This window comes from Anolis sagrei, chromosome 9 (assembly GCF_037176765.1).
Source record: "Anolis sagrei isolate rAnoSag1 chromosome 9, rAnoSag1.mat, whole genome shotgun sequence".
Lineage (NCBI taxonomy): Eukaryota > Metazoa > Chordata > Lepidosauria > Squamata > Dactyloidae > Anolis > Anolis sagrei.
In genome coordinates, this window is record NC_090029.1 from 20341644 (window position 1) to 20360142 (window position 18499).

General features: G+C 40.2%; 1 protein-coding gene across 1 annotated transcript in view; it reads left to right on the forward strand.

Annotated features, from left to right (window-relative positions):
- Positions 1-18499, forward strand: part of MYO5C (myosin VC) — a 91394-nt gene that overhangs the window by 38169 nt on the left and 34726 nt on the right. Inside the window, exons 17-26 of the mRNA XM_060755568.2 lie at positions 3022-3108; positions 3241-3352; positions 3539-3750; positions 7879-8044; positions 9070-9216; positions 12042-12206; positions 12348-12441; positions 15258-15321; positions 16910-17090; positions 18031-18124. Coding sequence (XP_060611551.2) covers positions 3022-3108; positions 3241-3352; positions 3539-3750; positions 7879-8044; positions 9070-9216; positions 12042-12206; positions 12348-12441; positions 15258-15321; positions 16910-17090; positions 18031-18124 — 1322 coding nt within the window. The remainder of the gene's footprint in view (positions 1-3021; positions 3109-3240; positions 3353-3538; positions 3751-7878; positions 8045-9069; positions 9217-12041; positions 12207-12347; positions 12442-15257; positions 15322-16909; positions 17091-18030; positions 18125-18499) is intronic.

Genomic DNA, 18499 nt, shown 5'->3' on the forward strand with positions numbered 1-18499 from the left:
CACAAGAATCAGTGCAGGATTTTCCGGAGGGTAATAATAATAATAATAATCATCATCATCATCATCTTTATTTGTACCCCACCACCATCTCCCCAATGGGGACTCGGTGCGGCTTACATGAGGCCAAGCCCAAACAACAATTACATAAAATAAAAACAAAAACGCAGATAATAAACAATAATAACGTAATTACAGAAACAAATGAAAACATAGCAGTATAAGATTACAATAAGCACAATCACAATGACAATGGGCAGGCAACATGTAATGGATAAAAGAAAAGCTGATTAAAACCAGATTAAAAACTCAGGCGAGATAAAACAGAGACAGATTACTGTATATACTCAAGTATAAGCCTAGTTTTTCAGCCCCTTTTTTAGGCTGAAAAAAATCCCCTCGGCTTATACTCGAGTCAAGGTTATTTATTATTTTAACCTGCTATTAGTATTACTTTTATTACATTTATTATTTTACTCTATTAATATTATTACATTTATGTTATTTTACTGTATTATTATATTTATTGCATTTATTATTTTACTCTATTATTGTTATTATTACATTTATTACTTTATTATTATTACTATTATTATTAAATTTCCATTATTTACTCTATTATTTTTATTACATGTTATTACATTTATTATTTTTTCTATCATTACAGGTAATAGGTAAGCACATTTACATTGAAGGAGGTTAGAATAATGGTTGAATCAGAGTTGGGCAGTCTTATCTTAAATTACAGTTTTGTGTAAATACTCAAAAACATTTAACCTACTGATCATTACCGGTAGCAGCTACATTTCTCACCCTCGGCTTATACTTGAGTCAATACGTTTTTCCAGTTTTTTGTGGTAAAATTAGGTCCCTCAGCTTATATTCGGGTTGGCTTATACTTGAGTTATACGGTATTTGTGGAGGAGAGCTCATTATAGTGGAGGTCACGGAACCAAGCTTTCCCATAAGGGGGGAATGTACTCCAATAACAAAAAACATTGAGGTAAACACTAGTGTGAGGATGTAAATCTATTCATCAAATGCACAGCGGAAGAGCCAGGTTTTGAGGTTCTTTTTAAAGGTTTCTAGGATAGGGGCTTGAATCGTTCCAGGAGTTGAGTGTGACGTATGTAGACAGTCCACATTTCTCAGACATATAATAGGGTTTATTTATTTATTCATTTACAGTATCTGTATACCACTTTTCTCGCCCCAAGGGGGACTCAATGTGGTTTACACATAAGTAATGGCAAAATTCAATGCCAGTACAAACAATTACAATTATACACTACAATTAGACATAAATCAAATTAAAAAATACATCCATGAGCAATAAAACAATCATTAAAACAATAAAACAGTCTCATCCGTCGAATCGCCATTTCAGTCATTGTCTTTCCGAAATGCTGCATACATTTACTTCTACTGCCCGAAGGCCTGGTCCCAAAACCATGATTTTTTTTTAAAGCCAGGTGGGAGGGAGCAGATCTTACCTCATTTGGGAGTGTGTTCCATAGGGGGGGGGCACCCCCAAGAAGGCCCTGTCCCTCGTTCCCAGCAGACGCATCTGTGCTGTTGACAGGAGCGAGAGCAGGACCTTCCCAGGTGATCTTAAATTACAAGGTGGTATATAGGGGTGAATTCGTTTGGATTGGGAGGACCATGGCTTTATAAACAAGCCCCTTGGTCTCCCTACGGATGTCCCAATCCTCAAACACTCTCTGCTTCATTCGGAAAAATGCTGCACTCACAGAGCTCAGGCAGTGTTGTATTTTAGTGTCAATGTTGACTTTGTGGAGAGCTGGCTGCCAAGTACTATCTTTGTTACAATACTCCTGTATTTATCTATATTGGAACCAAGAGATATTTATGCCCATTTGCTTGGTTTCTTCTTGTGTTTTTAAAATAAAGTTTCCGTTTTGGTTTTTCAATATGTCATTGTATTAGCCACTTGTCTTGTCCCAATTCCCTTCTATGTCTTCTTCCAGGATGAGGGGAAATCCATAATGGAGTTGTGCTGTCGCGTGCTGGGCCTATGACAATGTCTGTTTACAGGACGTGCTTTCTGTATGCCCAACAGGATGCCGGGGTGCCTCAGCTAAAGGGTCCCACAGGTTTCCCAACACAAAGTTCTGTAGAGGCTCAAAATAGGTTCAACAAAGTTCTTTATTAAGGCTTAAATCTTTGAACAAATGAATTAAATGCTATATAATCTTGAAAAACTAGTAGCTTTCTCGATCTGCCAACAAGGGACAGGCAACTGCTTGATAAACTGTTCCTATCTTCTTTAGGGAAACCTTCCAATCCCTCCTTGGGCAATCTTTCTTTACCCTGCTGGCATGAGGCCCCAAGTCCCGACTCCAAGCTGCATTATGGATAGCCTGAGTGGTCCCTTACCAGGCAATGGTTGCTGTAGATCTGCCAAGTTGGTGTCCTGTAGATCTGCCCCACAAGGGCCGTGGAACCATTCCTTTATTTTCCAGCAAAAGCTGGCTGTATCCCCCCAGCAAAGCTGTGGAACTGTAACTTTACTCCCCAGCAAAAGCTGTAGAGGTTTTCCTTTCCCCCCAGCAAAAGCTGTAAGAAGTGAAGCTTTTGCAGGTGGGAGAGAGAAAAGCCCACACGTCCTGCTGTAAGGCTCCAAACTGTGAGACTGAACTGAAAGTCCCCTTTTCCCTCCAAAACCTGGGGGAAAGGGTGGATCTAAAGGCTCTAACGATGATTGATAGGTTGTTGGCCCTATGACTGCAACCTGGGGAAAGCTACCCAATTGCAAAATGCATGGCCTAAATGGATTCATGCAAACTAACAGTGCAAGAAAAAGAAATTCAAATCTCCTGGCACAGCCGTGCCAGCACAGCAGTCTTTGCATGTAATCTGCTTTTATATATTTTCCCATATTTTTATTTGAGCCAGTTTTGTCCCTTCTTAAAATCTTGCACAACGATATAATAGCCATAAAAGTATAGGGCCTAATCATTAACAAATGCGACAGATAATAACAATTTTATTTTGCCCCTTTAGGTTTGATGCCAAAAGAGTGGTCCAGCAGCTGCGAGCATGTGGTGTTTTAGAAACAATTCGGATTAGTTCTCAAAGTTATCCATCCAGGTATGTACTGATCCCTAAGATTATTTATTTGATCTGATCCAATCTATATCCTGCCTTTCTCCCAACCCTGGATTCAAGTCAGCTATTTAATTTCTATATATCACCAGTTTAAACATTATTTTTATTTTGTAGGTGGACTTACATTGAGTTCTACAGCCGCTACAGCATTCTCATGTTTCAACAGGAACTCTCTCTAACAGATAAGAAACAGATTTGCAAGATTGTTTTACAGCGGTTGATCCAGGTTGGAAATTTTGTAAATCACTGTTAAAACAAAAGTCGTCATTTTACACCTAGACCCGATTGGTCATCCATAAATGAAAATGCATTCATGTTTGATAGTGCTAGAATTATATTTTTGTCATGTCAAAACAGATTTTAAATTACTTCCAATCTTCCTTTTGTGTTCCTTCCTCTTCCTTCCTCTCAGGATCCAAGCCAGTATCAGTTTGGCAGAACAAAAATCTTCTTCAGAGCAGGGCAGGTTGCGTATTTGGAAAAATTACGGTCAGATAAACTGAGGCAAGCGTGTATCATGATCCAAAAGAACATGCGAGGCTGGCTTCAGAGGAAAAAATTCCTCCGTATCCGACAAGCAGCGATTACAATACAGCAGTACATCCGAGGGCAGCGTACGGTGAGGTAACTTCAAAGAGCAACCTTATCAATTCATGGGAAATCACATCTTGTTGTCAATGTGGGAGAAGATCTAGCAATGTGGACTACCATTTTATACCTACAAGTTATAAAATTGAAAGTGTGGTGGAGGTTCCTTCTTTGGAAGCCTTTAAACAGAAGCTGGATGGCCATCTGTCGGAGGTGCTTTGAATGCAATTTTCCTGCTTCTCGGCAGAATGGGGTTGGACTGGAGGGCCCATTTATTTATTTATTTATTTATTTACGACATTTCTATGCCGCCCTTCTCACTCCAAAGGGGACTCAGAGCAGCTTACAAGGTATATATACGTACGATATATTATTAGCATAGTACAATCTCAGTTTTAAATATTGCTATATTGTACTATATCAATTATACTGTAATATTATTAGTAATATTACATGTAATATAAATATATAATTATAATATCAAATTATTATTAGTATTATATTGCATTACATTATAATATTATAAATATTATATGTATATACAATATATTATATATTATATTATATTATTAGAATAGCACAGAAGAAAAGGTGGAACTGTCTCCTGGCCTCCCCTCTCTAAGATTCTATGAAAGGATTTTTTCTACAGCAGGTTTCAAACGTAGTTCATCTAGCTTCTTAAGGATGCCAGATTAATAACTGGGGCTAGTTATAGGGAGCGGTCAACTCCCATGTTTAAGGAGCTCCACTGGCTGCCGTTCATTTTCCGGTCCCAATTCAAGGTACAGGTTATCATCTACAAAGCCCTAAACAGTTTGGGACCCGTCTACCTTTGTGACTGTATCTCTCTCCACGCACCAACCCAGGCCCTTAGATCTTCGGGGGAGGCCCTCCTTTCACCCCTACCAATCTTACAGGCTCGTCTTGTGGGCACAAGGGAGAGAGCCTTCTCCTCTGTGACTCCCCGACTTTGGAACTCATTACCTGGAGAGATGAGGAAAGACCCTTCTCTAGAAACGTTCAAAAAGAACCTTAAAACCTGGCTCTTCTGCTGTGCGTTTGGCGAGTAGGTGCACAGTATGACACCATTGCATCCCTCAATGCTCTTCCCACTGGAATACACGCCCTCCAAATGGGAAGTTTAGCTTCACAACTATGTATGTTTTTACTAGTTCCCTGCAGATAACTTGTTCCTATTTTTATCTCATTAGAGTCTTAGAATCATTTTTATCCTGTACATGTGGTCCACCCATTGTTATTGTGATTGTGCCTATTGGAATGTTATTTTATGGCTGTGTTTATAATTTTTTTCTTGATGTAATTTGATGATGTTGTTTATCGTTTATGCTCTGGTTTTATTTTGTTGTAATATGTTGTCTGGGCTTGGCCCCATGTAAGCCGCTCCGAGTCCCCATCGGGGAGATGGTGGCGGGGTATAAATAAAGATTATTATTCTGGTGTCTTCGTTTTTAGGCCTTCTCTTGGGGTTATTTGTGGTGCTGATTCAGAAAATGGCATTGGATAGACCACATCAGCACTAGATTATTAAATATGGTTTGGATGACATGAGTCCCCAGTGGCGCAGTGGGTTAAAGCACTGAGATGCTGAGCTTGTTGACCGAAAGGTCGCAGGTTCGATTCCGGGGAGTGGCGTGAGCTTCCGCTGTCAGCCCCAGCTTCTGCCAACCTAGCAGTTCGAAAACATGCAAATGTGAGTAGATCAACAGGTACTGGTCTGGCGGGAAGGTAAGGGCGCTCCATACAGTCATGACGGCCACATGACCTTGGAGGTGTCTATGGACAACGCCGGCTCTTTGGCTTAGAAATGGAGATGAGCACCACACCCCAGAATCAGACATGATTGGACTTAATGTCAGGGGACAACATTTACCCTTTACCTTGGATGGCATATCAGAAACAAGAGCTGATGTGGTCTATCCAATGCCATTTTCTGAATCAACATCCCAAATAACCAATCAAAGTTCAAACACTGAGCGATGACAAACCGCAGCATTTCCTCCAACAAGATTTAAAATGTGTGTGCTGCATGAGGAGGAACTTCCTGAGAGTTGTTCAGCAGTGGAACTCTCTGCCTCAGAGTGTGGTGGAGGCTCCTTCTTTGGAGGCTTTCAAGCAGAGGCTGGATGGGTTGTTGTAAGTTTTTTCGGGCTATATGGCCATTTTCTAGAGGCATTCTCTCCTGACGTTTTGCCTGCATCTATGGCAAGCATCCTCAGAGGTCACTCCTTTGCACCTGCTACTAAGGAGGCTGTCGAGGTCCTGAACCGGTGCCTGGCCGCTGTAACGGTCTGGATGAGGGCGAACAAACTGAAATTAAATCCAGACAAGACAGAGGTACTCCTGGTCAGTCGCAAGGCCGAACGGGGTATAGGGTTACAGCCTGTGCTGGACGGGGTCGCACTCCCCTTGAAGGCACAGGTTCGCAGCTTGGGTGTGACCCTGGATTCATCGTTGAGCATGGACCCCCAGGTTTCAGCGGTGACCAGGGGAGCATTTGCACAGCTCAGGCTCGTGCGCCAGCTGCGCCCGTATCTCGGGAAGTCTGACTTGGCCACGGTGGTACACGCTCTTGTCACATCCCGCCTGGACTACTGCAATGCTCTCTACGTGGGGCTGCCCTTGAAGACGGCCCGGAAGCTTCAGCTGGTTCAGCGCGCGGCAGCCATGTTACTAACCGGAGCGGGTGGCAGGGAGCGCACAACGCCCTTGTTGTCCCAGCTCCACTGGCTGCCGATTTGCTACCGGACCCAATTCAAGGTGCTGGTTTTGGCCTACAAAGCCCTAAACGGTTCCGGCCCAAAATACCTTTCCGACCGCATCTTGGCCTACGAGCCCACGAGGACCTTGAGATCGTCTGGGGAGGCCCTTCTCTCGATCCCGCCTGCCTCACAGGCACGGCTGGCGGGGACGAGGGAGAGGGCCTTCTCGGTGGTGGCCCCCCGGCTGTGGAACACTCTCCCCGCACACATCAGACAGGCGCCCTCCCTCTTGTCCTTTCGAAAAAGCCTTAAGACATGGCTGTTCGAGAGGGCATTTAATTAAGTGCTAACAATACGGTATTGAGAACTGGAATGGAACAAGGGAATATGAGACTGGCTATGATTCTACTAAGAGACGAATGCGGATTTTTAGTGTAGTCTGTAATTGTTGTATGGTTATATGTTGTTGAAACTGGCTTTTGTAATTGTCTTTTATGTGTACTGTACACCGCCATGAGTCGCCCATATGGGCTGAGAATGGCGGTTAATAAGTGCATCAAATAAATAAATAAATAAATAAATAATAGTGTGGTCTGTTGGAACTAGGAAAATGGGTTTACATATCTGAGGGATGACCAGGGTGGGATAAAGGACTCTTGTCTGCTGGAGCTAGGTGGGAATGTTTCAAATGGCGAGGCCGCAAGGGAGCCCAGGGAGGGCTCGCGCAAAGGAGCCCTCGGCTGCCTCGCAGCCTTGTGGGCGAGGCCTAAGGAGGTGGCCTCGCAACCCCTCCAAAATGGCCAAACGACCCCCCGGGGTTTCGCGACCCCCAGGTTGAGAACTGCTGCTCTAGAACATGGCCATATAGCCCAAAAAAACCTACAAAAACCCAGTGATTCCGGCCATGTAAGCCTTTGACAATACAGAGGCTGGATGGCCATCTGTTGGGGGTGCTCTGAATGCAGGTTTCCTGCTTCTTGGCAGAACGGGTTTGGACTGGATGGCCCATGAGGTCTCTCTCTTCCAAGTCTATGTGCATTCTATGTGCATAATTGTTTTTATTTCCTATTACTATTTGAAAGTGGCTTTGCCTTCTGCTTCTGAATGAAGCTCTCAGCCAGCCTTTTGCTGTTATTTTACAAAGCTACAGAGCCAGCCGAAATGGCCTGAAGAGCTAAATTCAGCCCATGCCTTGCCACTTGGCTCTTTCTGCTTTGGGCAGCTGATGCAGATGGATTTCCTTTTTAGTTGAGTGCTTTATTCTTGAGTAGGTGAAGTCTTTGTGCCTGGTCCAGCCCTGCCGATATTTAATGATGCTAAGTTAATGAATATACTGTGGCAGGTCCCTTTCTGTCGGAAAATGGTTGTGTGTGAAAGAGCCGTAAGAGGGTTCCTGGAGGGAAGCAATTTTAAAACATTAACCATAATTTTATTTTGTTCTTAGGCAAGCTATAACTGCCGCTGCCTTGAAAGAAACCTGGGCAGCCATTGTTATCCAGAAACACTGCCGGGGATATTTAGTGCGCAGACTTTGCCAGCTCATTCGTGTGGCTGCTTTGACCATTCAAGCTTTCACCCGAGGATTTCTGGCAAGGAAGAAATACAGAAAGGTAAAGGCGATTAAAAAATCCACATAGGAACCCCACAGGATGTGTTAAATCTATTGTTTCTGGAAAGAAATAATTCCTATGTTGGCGAGAGTGGCATCTTTCTTCCCCAGTATACTGACTATCATGGTGGGATATTGGCAATTGGGTGGAGTTCCTTTTTAATCAGGATTAACTTGCAAAATAGAGCCTTACAAGAATGTCAGCTATGAACCCTACTAAATAAATAATAATAATACATTTTTATTTCTACCCTGTCCCCTCTCCCCGAAGAGACTTGGGGCAGCTTACAGCAAGTAATAATACGAAATTATGAGCATACATGATAAACAACAATAGCAACAACCAATTATCATTTAGTGCAATTTAAAATACCATAGGTATTAATAAGTCACTGTTTAAAAACAATTTGTCCTGTAAAACCAATCTAGAAGCTGAAATTCACAACTACGGAGCAATTTAAACTAATCTATATAAATAAAAATGTAATATTCGTTTGTGGGATTAACAGAACTAAAAAAACCACTGGACAAATTGACACCAAATTTGGACACAAGACACCTAACAACCCAATGTATGTCCTTCACTCAAAAAATTGATTTTGTCATTTGCGAGTTGTAGTTGCTGTCATTTATAGTTCACCTACAATCAAAGAGCCTTCTGAACTCCACCAATGATGGAATTGAACCAATCTTGGGCCACAGAACTCCCATGATCAACAGAAAACGCTAGAAGAGTTTGGTGGGCATTGACCTTGAGTTTGGGAGTTGTAGTTCACCTACATCCAGAGAGCTCTTTGGACTCAAACAATGATGGATCTGGACCAAACTATTGTACCCCAGAGAGAGCACGAATGCTCCATATGCCTAAATATGCACACAAATGGAGTTTGGGGCAAATAGACCTTGACATTTGGGTGTTGTAGTTGCTCCTCCTGCCATCCTAGAATGAGTGTAAATACATTATTAAGTGACTAGTATTTTTCATAAGACCTAAATGACTATGTGTTGCCTCTTTTTTTTATGAAGATGGTGGAAGAACAGAAGGCATTAGTCTTGCAAAAGTATGCTCGAGCTTGGCTCGCAAGGCGCAGGTTCCAGAATATCCGCCGTTTTGTGTTGAACATTCAGCTTTCGTACCGAGTACAACGCTTGCAGAAAAAACTGGAAGACCAGGTAGTTTAAAAGTGTCCAACTGGGTTTTGCATTGAGAACTGTTTATAGAACAGACTCCAGTAGAGCCTCGCTTATCCGACCTTCGCTCATCCGACATTCCATCTTATTCGACGCCCCCCTTTTCCTCCAGCGTTTCCCCTTCAATTAAAGGAGCGCTCCCCAACTCTCTCTCCTTGTCTTGAAAAAGGCGGAGGAGGAGGAGAGAGGAAAGCGGGGAAAGAGGCAGGACCAGAAGCGGAAGCGTCCTCCCTCCTTCCCTCTGTGATTGCATCGCTCCTCTTTCACATCCGGGCACTTCCTGCTGGGCTGCTCTAGTCCCGAGGGGTTGCCTTGCGTTAACACTTTGCATCCCTGTTAGTATTCTAGCGCCGGTCAGATGGGTAACGGTAGAAGAATCTGTATTATCCGACATTTTGTTTAATCGACCTTCTGCAGGCCCGTTTATGTCAGATAAGCGAGACTCTATTGTACCCCAGAGAGTGGTGGACTCTCCTTCTTTTGGGGCTGGGGGGTGGTCTTTAAATAAAGTTTGGATGGGCATCTTTCCAGGGCATTCCTAGATGTCAGAGAGTAGGACTAGATACCCCTGCAGACTCTTCCTACCCTAAGATTTTCTGATTCCCCACCCTATTTCTATTGAATACTGTAATTTATTGCATATTTTTAATTTTTTAATTGTTTTATAGTGTATATAGGAAACAAAACAGATTAACGTAAGAAAAAAAAGACAAAAGAAAAATATATACAAAAGATTTATGAAAGAGTGTACATTCAATGCTCAGTAAACATATGAACAATCAGACTTGGTTGTACAATTACTTACCGTATATACTCGAGTATAAGCCGACTCGAATATAAGTCGAGGCGCCTAATTTTGCCACAAAAAACTGTGACAATGGATTGACTCAAGTATAAGCCAAGATACCGATACAATAGCATTAACTGAAGCATCTGTAGGTTAAATGTTTTTTAATATTTACATAAAATCGTAATTTAAGATAAGACTGTCCAACTCTGATTATTCGGATCTTCGTAAATGTGCTTACGTATCCTTCCAATAATAATAGAGTAAAATAATAAATGTAATAATAATAATAAATAGAGTGAAATAATAAATGTAATAATAACACTAATAAGGTAAAATAATAAATGTAATACCTTGGCCTATACTTAAACACAATCGGTGCTGACAAAATTACCATCTGTCAGTTACAAAAGTCTGCCCTATTGTGATCTGCATGCATTATTGGCTGATACATCACATAGTCTTAGACACTTGGGAAGTGTCCGACATGTGATCCAATACAACAGCCAGTATAAGGATCTTGTTGCTGTGTACTTATCTTGTTGTGTTTCAATTAATAATAATAAAGTAAAATAATTAATAATAATAATAATAATAATAATAATTAACTTTAACTCGAGTATAAGCCAAGGGGGACTTTTTCTGCGTAAAAAAGGGCTAAAAAATTAGGCTTATACTTGAGTATATACAGTATATCTTAAAGGTATAATTTATTGCATATTTATTAGTGTTTTTTTCTAGCTAGAGCAGGTTTCCTTAACCAGGGTTTCTGTGAAAAATCATGATTGGGAACTCCCCCCCCCCCCCCAATTGTTTTAAAAGATAGGTTAAGTTCAAGGTCTTTCCCTGACATTAAGTCCAGTCATGTCTGACTTTGGGGGTTGGTGCTCATCTCCATTTCTAAGCCAAAGAGCCGGCATTGTCCGTAGACACCTCCAAGGTCATGCGGCCGGCATGATTGCATGGAGTGCTGCCACCTTCCTGCCGGAGTGGTACCTAACAATAATTAATTATACATAATATATTATCATATAATACTTTAATGCTATATTAATAATATAATACTTTAATACCTTAAAAATGAGATCATAATGTATTATTATTAATAAATTATTATTATTATTATTATTATTATATTTATTTATACTCCGCTTTATCTCTCCCAGAAACTCAAAGCAGCTTAGCATAAAAGCATTATTATTATTAAATAACTTAATAATGATAACCTAAAAATAATTAATTATACATAATATATTATCATATAATACTTTAATGCTATATTAATAATAGAATACTTTAATACCTTAATAAAATGAGATAATAATGTATTATTATTAATATATTATTATTATTATTATTATTATTATTATTATTAGCCTCCTATTATTAGAAGGGACTATTTGCAGATAAAGGTAAAGGCTTTCCCCTGACATTAAGTCTAGTCGTGTCCAACTCTGGTGCTCATCTCCATTTCAAAACTGAAGAGCCGGCATCATCCATAGGCACCTCTAAGGTCATGTGGCCAGCATGACTGCATGGAGTGGCATTACCTTCCCGCTGGAGCAGTACCTATTGATCTACTAATGTTTACATGTTTTGGAACTGCTAGATTGGCAGGAGCTGGGGCTAACAGTGGGAGCTCAACTTGCTCCCTGGATTCAAAATGGCAACCTTTTGGTCAGCAAGTTCAGCAACTCAGCAGTTTAACCCACTGTGCCACCGGTGGCTCCAGATGTAATAATTATTATGCTGAGTTTCCTTAAAGTAGAAACATTATTTCAAAGGTTCCTCCAGACAAAAAAGATCAAGAGAATCTGAGCTGTAGGGTTGAATTTTATGTTTTACTGGTCTTAAATTATGAAAGTTGCATAATCTTGTGGTATTTGTGAAGCTGATATTATGTGTGGATTCTGGATAATTTGGGTGGGGGGTGAGCGGCAACTGTAATTAGTTACAATATATCAACAGATTAATAGAACTATTTTTCTCAGCCCTAATACTAATCTTATATTGATTTTAGAACAGGGAGAACAATGCTCTCTTGGAAAGGTTGACTACTCTTGCTTCAAATCACTCCAATGATGTGGAAACTATTCAGAAGCTTCAGCTGGATCTCGAAAAATTAGCAACACAAAAGAAAACCTCTGAAGAAAAAGAGAAGACACACAAGGATGAATATGAACAGGTTTATCTTAATTGTGTTTGCAACAAACTAAATAAGACGTGCAACACGTGGAAATGGGTTTCAGAACCATTTTGGATTAGAGTAAGTAAGTGGTCTTAGGGATCTGATTTCTACTTTTATATATTTACTTTTTTTGTACAGAGAGTCTCGAAACTTGAAAATCACAACTTGGAGCTACAGCAACAGAAAAGACATCTAGAAAAAGAGCTGCAAGAGAAAACTGAGGAAATGAAAGGTACCATCATTGAGATCAATCACCTTTAGAGAATCAGGATGATATTGTGGGTTCCTTTTGTAACAGTCAGAACCCAAATATTTAAATATTGCCCACGAGGAAGACATTTTCTTGAAAGGCGCCACGATCTTGTTGTGCTCAGTGACATTATTATTATTATTATTATTATTATTATTATTATTAAATTAATGTCTTTTGTGCCCTGGATTTCTGGTGCTATTGTTTTTATGATAGTGGTTCAAAATGGGTAACTATAGACTACTTACTTACTTAGGCGATCCCTCATTGGCTGAGTAGGATAATCCTCCAGGGTGGGTCCGTAGGTGACTGTGGAGCCCTATACTTGACCAGCATCTTCTCCCATAGTGAGGGCATCTGTTTCCAGGTGGAAGGCGGTCCCGGTCGGGGTTGGCTTGATGCACCTTCCTCTTGGCACGTTTCTCTCTTTCGCCCTCCATTTGTGCCTCTTCAAATTCTGCAGCACTGCTGGTCACAGCTGACCTCCAGCTGGAGCGCTCAAGGGCCAGGGCTTCCCAGTTCTCAGTGTCTATGCCAGAGTTTTTAAGGTTGGCTTTGAGCCCATCTTTCAATCTCTTTTCCTATCCACCAACATTCCATTTTCCGTTCTTTAGTTCGGAGTAGAGCAACTGCTTTGGGAGACGGTGGTGGGGCATCCGGACAGTGTGGCCGGTCCAGCGGAGTTGATGGCGGAGGACCATTGCTTCAGTGCTGGTGGCCTTTGCTTCTTCCAGCACACTGATGTTTGTCCGCTTGTCTTCCCAAGAGATTTGCAGGATTTTCTGGAGGCAGTGCTGATGGAATCGTTCCAGCAGTTGCATGTGACGTCTGTAGACAGTCCACGTCTCGCAGGCAAATAGCAGGGTTGGGAGGGCAATAGCTTTATAAACAAGCTCCTTGGTCTCCCTACGGATGTCCCGGTCCTCAAACACTCTCTGCTTCATTCGGAAAAATGCTGCACTCAAAGAGCTCAGGCGGTGTTGTATTTTGGTGTTGATGTTGACTTTTGTGGAGAGGTGGCTGCCAAGGGAGTGGAAAGGGTCCACATTTCCTAATGTTACACCATTAATCTGTATTTCTGGCATTGGAGAGGGATTGGCTGGTGACTGCTGGAACAGCACTTTGGTTTTCTCGATGTTTAATGACAGGCTGAGCTTCTCGTATGCTTCTGCGACTTAGACTAATATTCACATGATTAATAAGATATGATGAGAAGGCAGCATAATGCACAGCATAATTTGCTTTGTCCACCAGTAAACAACTATGATGACGCGCATTGATTGCAATAGTAGCAGACTTTTATGACTGTCGTTATAATCTAGTAGTGGGAAGTTGTCCTGTATAAGCTTATGTAAATTAATGTATGCTGCACAAGATAATTTTGTGATGGACTGAACCCTATTTTAGAGGTTTATACCAAAGGTGAAAGTCAGGATGTAAATGGAAGTGTTTACAGTCTGCATACTTTAATGGGGTTACTTTTCAAAAGCAGCTGTTGTCTTAACATTTATTTTAAAGTCCAGGTAAAGTACAGAACTTTCCTAGTTCAAAATGCCCAGGACCAGAAGTGTTTTGGATTTCATATTTTGGAATATTTTGAAATATTTAGAGATAGTTTCCCCTGACATTAAGTCTAGTCGTGTCCAACTCTGAGGCGTTGTGCTCATTTCTATTTCTAAGCCGAAGAGCCAGCGTTGTCCATAGACACCTCCAAGGTCATGTGGCCATCATGACTGCATGGAGCACCAATACCTTACTGCGGAAGTGGTACCTATTCATCTATTCACATTTGCATGTTTTCAACTGCTAGGTTGGTAGAAGCTGAGGCTAACTGCTGGAGCTCATCCTGCTCTTTGTATTCGAACCACCAACCTTTCAGTCAGCAAGTTCAGCAGCTCAGCGGTTTAACCCGTTGCACCACCAGGGCCCCCTGGTGTATTTATGTAGATAAATAGTGAAATTTCTTTAAGATGGAACCCAGGTCTAAACAATAATTTTACTTTGTTTAATATATACCTTATACACGTAGCCTGAAGGTAATTTTAGACAGAATATTTTTAATAATTTTATGCAAAAACATCAGAAAGCAAAGGTGTCACTATCTTGTCACCTATGTGGGCAATTTTTGGATTTGGAAATATTTTGGACTTCAAAATTATGGATGAGGGATTCTCAACATTTACCATTGTATCTCTTTAGAATTTGCACAACACAGGTTCTAGCTTTGGTAAAAAAAACTGTCCATTAAAATGTAAACACTTTAACATTTACTTTTATTTTATGTATGTTACTGTATTTATGCTGTGAGCCACGCCGAGTCCCTTGGGGAGATGGTGTGGTGTACAAATAAAGAGTATTATTATTATTATTATTATTATTATTATTATTATTATTTGAAACACAACAAGATTACTACACAGCAAACAAGATCACTCTGCTGGCTGTTGTATTGGATCACACAGCGGACACTTCCCAAGTGTCTAGTACTGTGGGATGTATCGACGAATAATGCGTGCAGATCCCAGTAAGGTGGCCTTCTGCAGCTGGCAGATGGTAATTTTGTCAGCAGCGATTGTGTTTAAGTGCAGGCCAAGGTCTATAGGCACTGCACACAGTGTGCCGATCACCACTGGGACCACCTTGACTGCCTCGTTGCACTTCAATCTTTAAATCCTCATATCATGTCAGCTTTATTGTTGTTGTTATTGTTGATTTTAGGCCACAATTATTTGTGTTATAGGTTTTAAACATTTTTATTCTGTTGAAATGTTTTTAAAAATATTACTATCTTTCTGCAGAGAAAATGGATCACCTAACAAAACAACTTTTTGCTGATGTTCAGAAAGAAGAAAGACAACGAATGTATGAAATTTTAAATTTTATCTTTAATTTGGTATATTTATTGATATCTTCAGTCTTCTTTAGTTCTGGCAACTGCACTTCCTCTCTTCTCCAGCTCTGTCCATCTTCCTGAACAAAACCAACAAATCCGGCCCTTTCCTTTGGGTTTCCCCATATGTTGGGCCATTCATATGCTTGCATTACCTTCCTTCTATTGTAGTTAGGCTCTAAGCCAGGCATGGGCAAACTTGGGCCCTCCAGGTGTTTTGGACTTCAACTCCCACAATTCCTAACAGCCAAGGAGGCTGTTAGGAATTGTGGGAGTTGAAGTCCAAAACACCTGGAGGGCCCAAGTTTGCCCATGCCTGATCTAAGCCATTAATGTGATGTAAGTATGAAGTATTTATTTATTTACTAGGCCTGGTCAATCCATGGTTCTAAATGGTTCTAAAGTACTTACAAAACTAAAGTTCTGGTGGTGAAAATTTCAGAACTCTTTCAAAATTTAATTATTATTTGATTATTGGCGATTTTTATGACAGAACCAATTAGGAACTGCCATTTATAATGAAATTTTGAGAGTTTTGTTAGAGTTCTGATATTTTCAGTGTTGTAAGTACTTTAGAACCATTTAGAACCATGCATTGAACAGGCCTATTATTTACGACATTTCTATGTCGCCCTTCTCACCCCGAAGGTGACTCAGAGCGGTTTACAAGATACATATATACATACAATACATTATATTATTAGCATAGTACAATATCAGTATTAAATATTACTATATTGTACTATACCAATATATTGTAATATTATTAGTAATATTACATGTAACTTATATAAATAAAACTGTAATGTTAATTTCTGGGATTAACAGAACTCAAAAACCACGGGACGAATTGACACCAAATTTGGACACAAGACACCTAACAACCCAATGTATGTCCTTCACTCAAAAAAATGATTTTGTCATTTGGGAATTGTAGTTGCTGGGATTTATAGTTCACCTACAATCAAAGAGCATTCAGAACCCCACCAACAATGGAAATGAATCAAACTTGGCACACTGTTCTCCCATGACCAACAGAAAATACTGGAAGGTTTGGTGGGCAGTGTCCTTTGGTTTTGGAGTTGTAGTTCACCTACATCCAAAGATGACTGTGGACTCAAACAATAATGGATCTGGACCAAACACTACAAGAATACTCCATATGCCCAAATGTGAATACTGATGGAGTTTGGGGAAAATAGAATCTTGACATTTGGGAGTTGTAGTTGTTGGGATTTATAGTTCACCTACAGTCAAAGTGCATTCTGAACCCCACCAACGATGGAATTGGGCCAGACCTCCCACACAGAACCCCCATGTGGGCCACAGCAACACATGGCAGGGGACGGCTAGTATAAATATATAATTATAATATTATATTATTATTATTGTTATTAGTAGTAGTAGTAGTAGTATTGCATTACATTATAAGTATTGATGTATGTGCCGATAGAGATACAGCAGTGCATGCCTACAATGAATGGTTCTTTTTTACATGTTATTTTTGTAGTTAGCGGTAGAGTACAAACTGGTTTGCCACTTCTTTCTAAATCTTCGTAGAGTGCTAGAGAACAATTTCCACAACCAGAAGCAAGACTATGAAAGAAAGATTGAGTTACTCATGGAAGAAGTAAAATCTCTCAAAAGTGAAAATGAGCAGCTTCAGAATCAAATCCGGGAAGAACAACAAATTCAGGGCAGCTTAAAAATGGAGGTTGAAGCACTTGCACACCAAGCAAAGGTATGATTTTTTAAAAATTATCCTATCAGAAACGAACCGAGGGTACACTTGTAATGTATTTTAAAAGAGCAAAGTTTAAAACTTGGCATGATACTCAATGTCCTTTGACCAGTAGCTGGCCACTTGGAGTGCCTCTGGTGTTGCTCTAAGAAGGCCCTCCATTGTGCATGTGGCAGGGCTTAGGCTGCATAGTCTGTGGTTTGCTCTTCGCCACACTCGCATGTCGAGGACTTCCCTTTGTTACCCCAAAGATAAAACAGATATGTTCTGTGACTGGAGTTAATTAAAGCATGGTTTTATTTTTATTCTTCACAACATTAAGGCTTTTATACCGTTTAATTAATGGTTTGTGTATTTTAATGGTTTACTGGTTTTGTTATTGTATTTAATTATTCATATATAACGGTATCAAATTGCTGCCTATGTAAGCCGTCCTGAGACCCCCTTCGGGATTGGAGAAGAGACGGGATATAAACACCTGAAATCTATATAAATAAAAATGCAATGTTCGTTTGTGGGATGAACATAACTCAAAAAACACTGACAAATTGCCACCAAATTTGGCCACAAGACATCTACTAACCCAAGGAGTGACCATCACTCAAAAATAATTGAGTTTGTCATTTGGGAGTTGTAGTTGCTGGGATTTATAGTTAACCTACAATCAAAGATCATTCCAAACTCCACCAATGATGGAATTGAACCAAACAAGGCACACAGAACTCCCATGAACAACAGAAAACACTAGAAGGGCTGGTGGCCATTGACCTTGAGTTTGAGAGTTGTAGTTCACCTACACCCAGAGAGCACTGTGGGCTCAAACAATGACGGGCAGTAAATAATACTTTTTCCCTACGAAACATGCTTTAAATGTCAGTTGTAAATTTTTCTTGCTACTATTTTTTTTACTTTATCTCATTGCAATGTTTAATAAATATAGACAATTCCTGAACTACAAAAAGAAATTGAACTCATTCAAATGCAAAAAATGGACGTGGAGAAGCAGCTGCAGTACCAGAAGCGTGAAATGAGAGGTACTTTTATTATCTCATACAAATGATTAAAATACCTTGATACTGCCTCAGTTTTTCCAACATATTCTGATGTTACCAAATTGTTGAATCCTCATTTATATATTGCAGATGTGCAGCAATTCACTTAAAAAACAAAGGGGGGGGGGGGGAGAGATTCTCCATCTGTTGTTCAACAATTATTATTGTTGTTGTTGTTGTTATTATTATTCTACATTTATACCCCACCCTTCTCACCCCAGTGGGGGACTCAGGGTGGCTTACAATCCATAGCCTACAATGCCGCATTACACATATAATAATAAGCATAAGATATGAATTTAAACAATTAACATATCAATTTAAACATACAATGATAAACATGAGATAATAATTTGA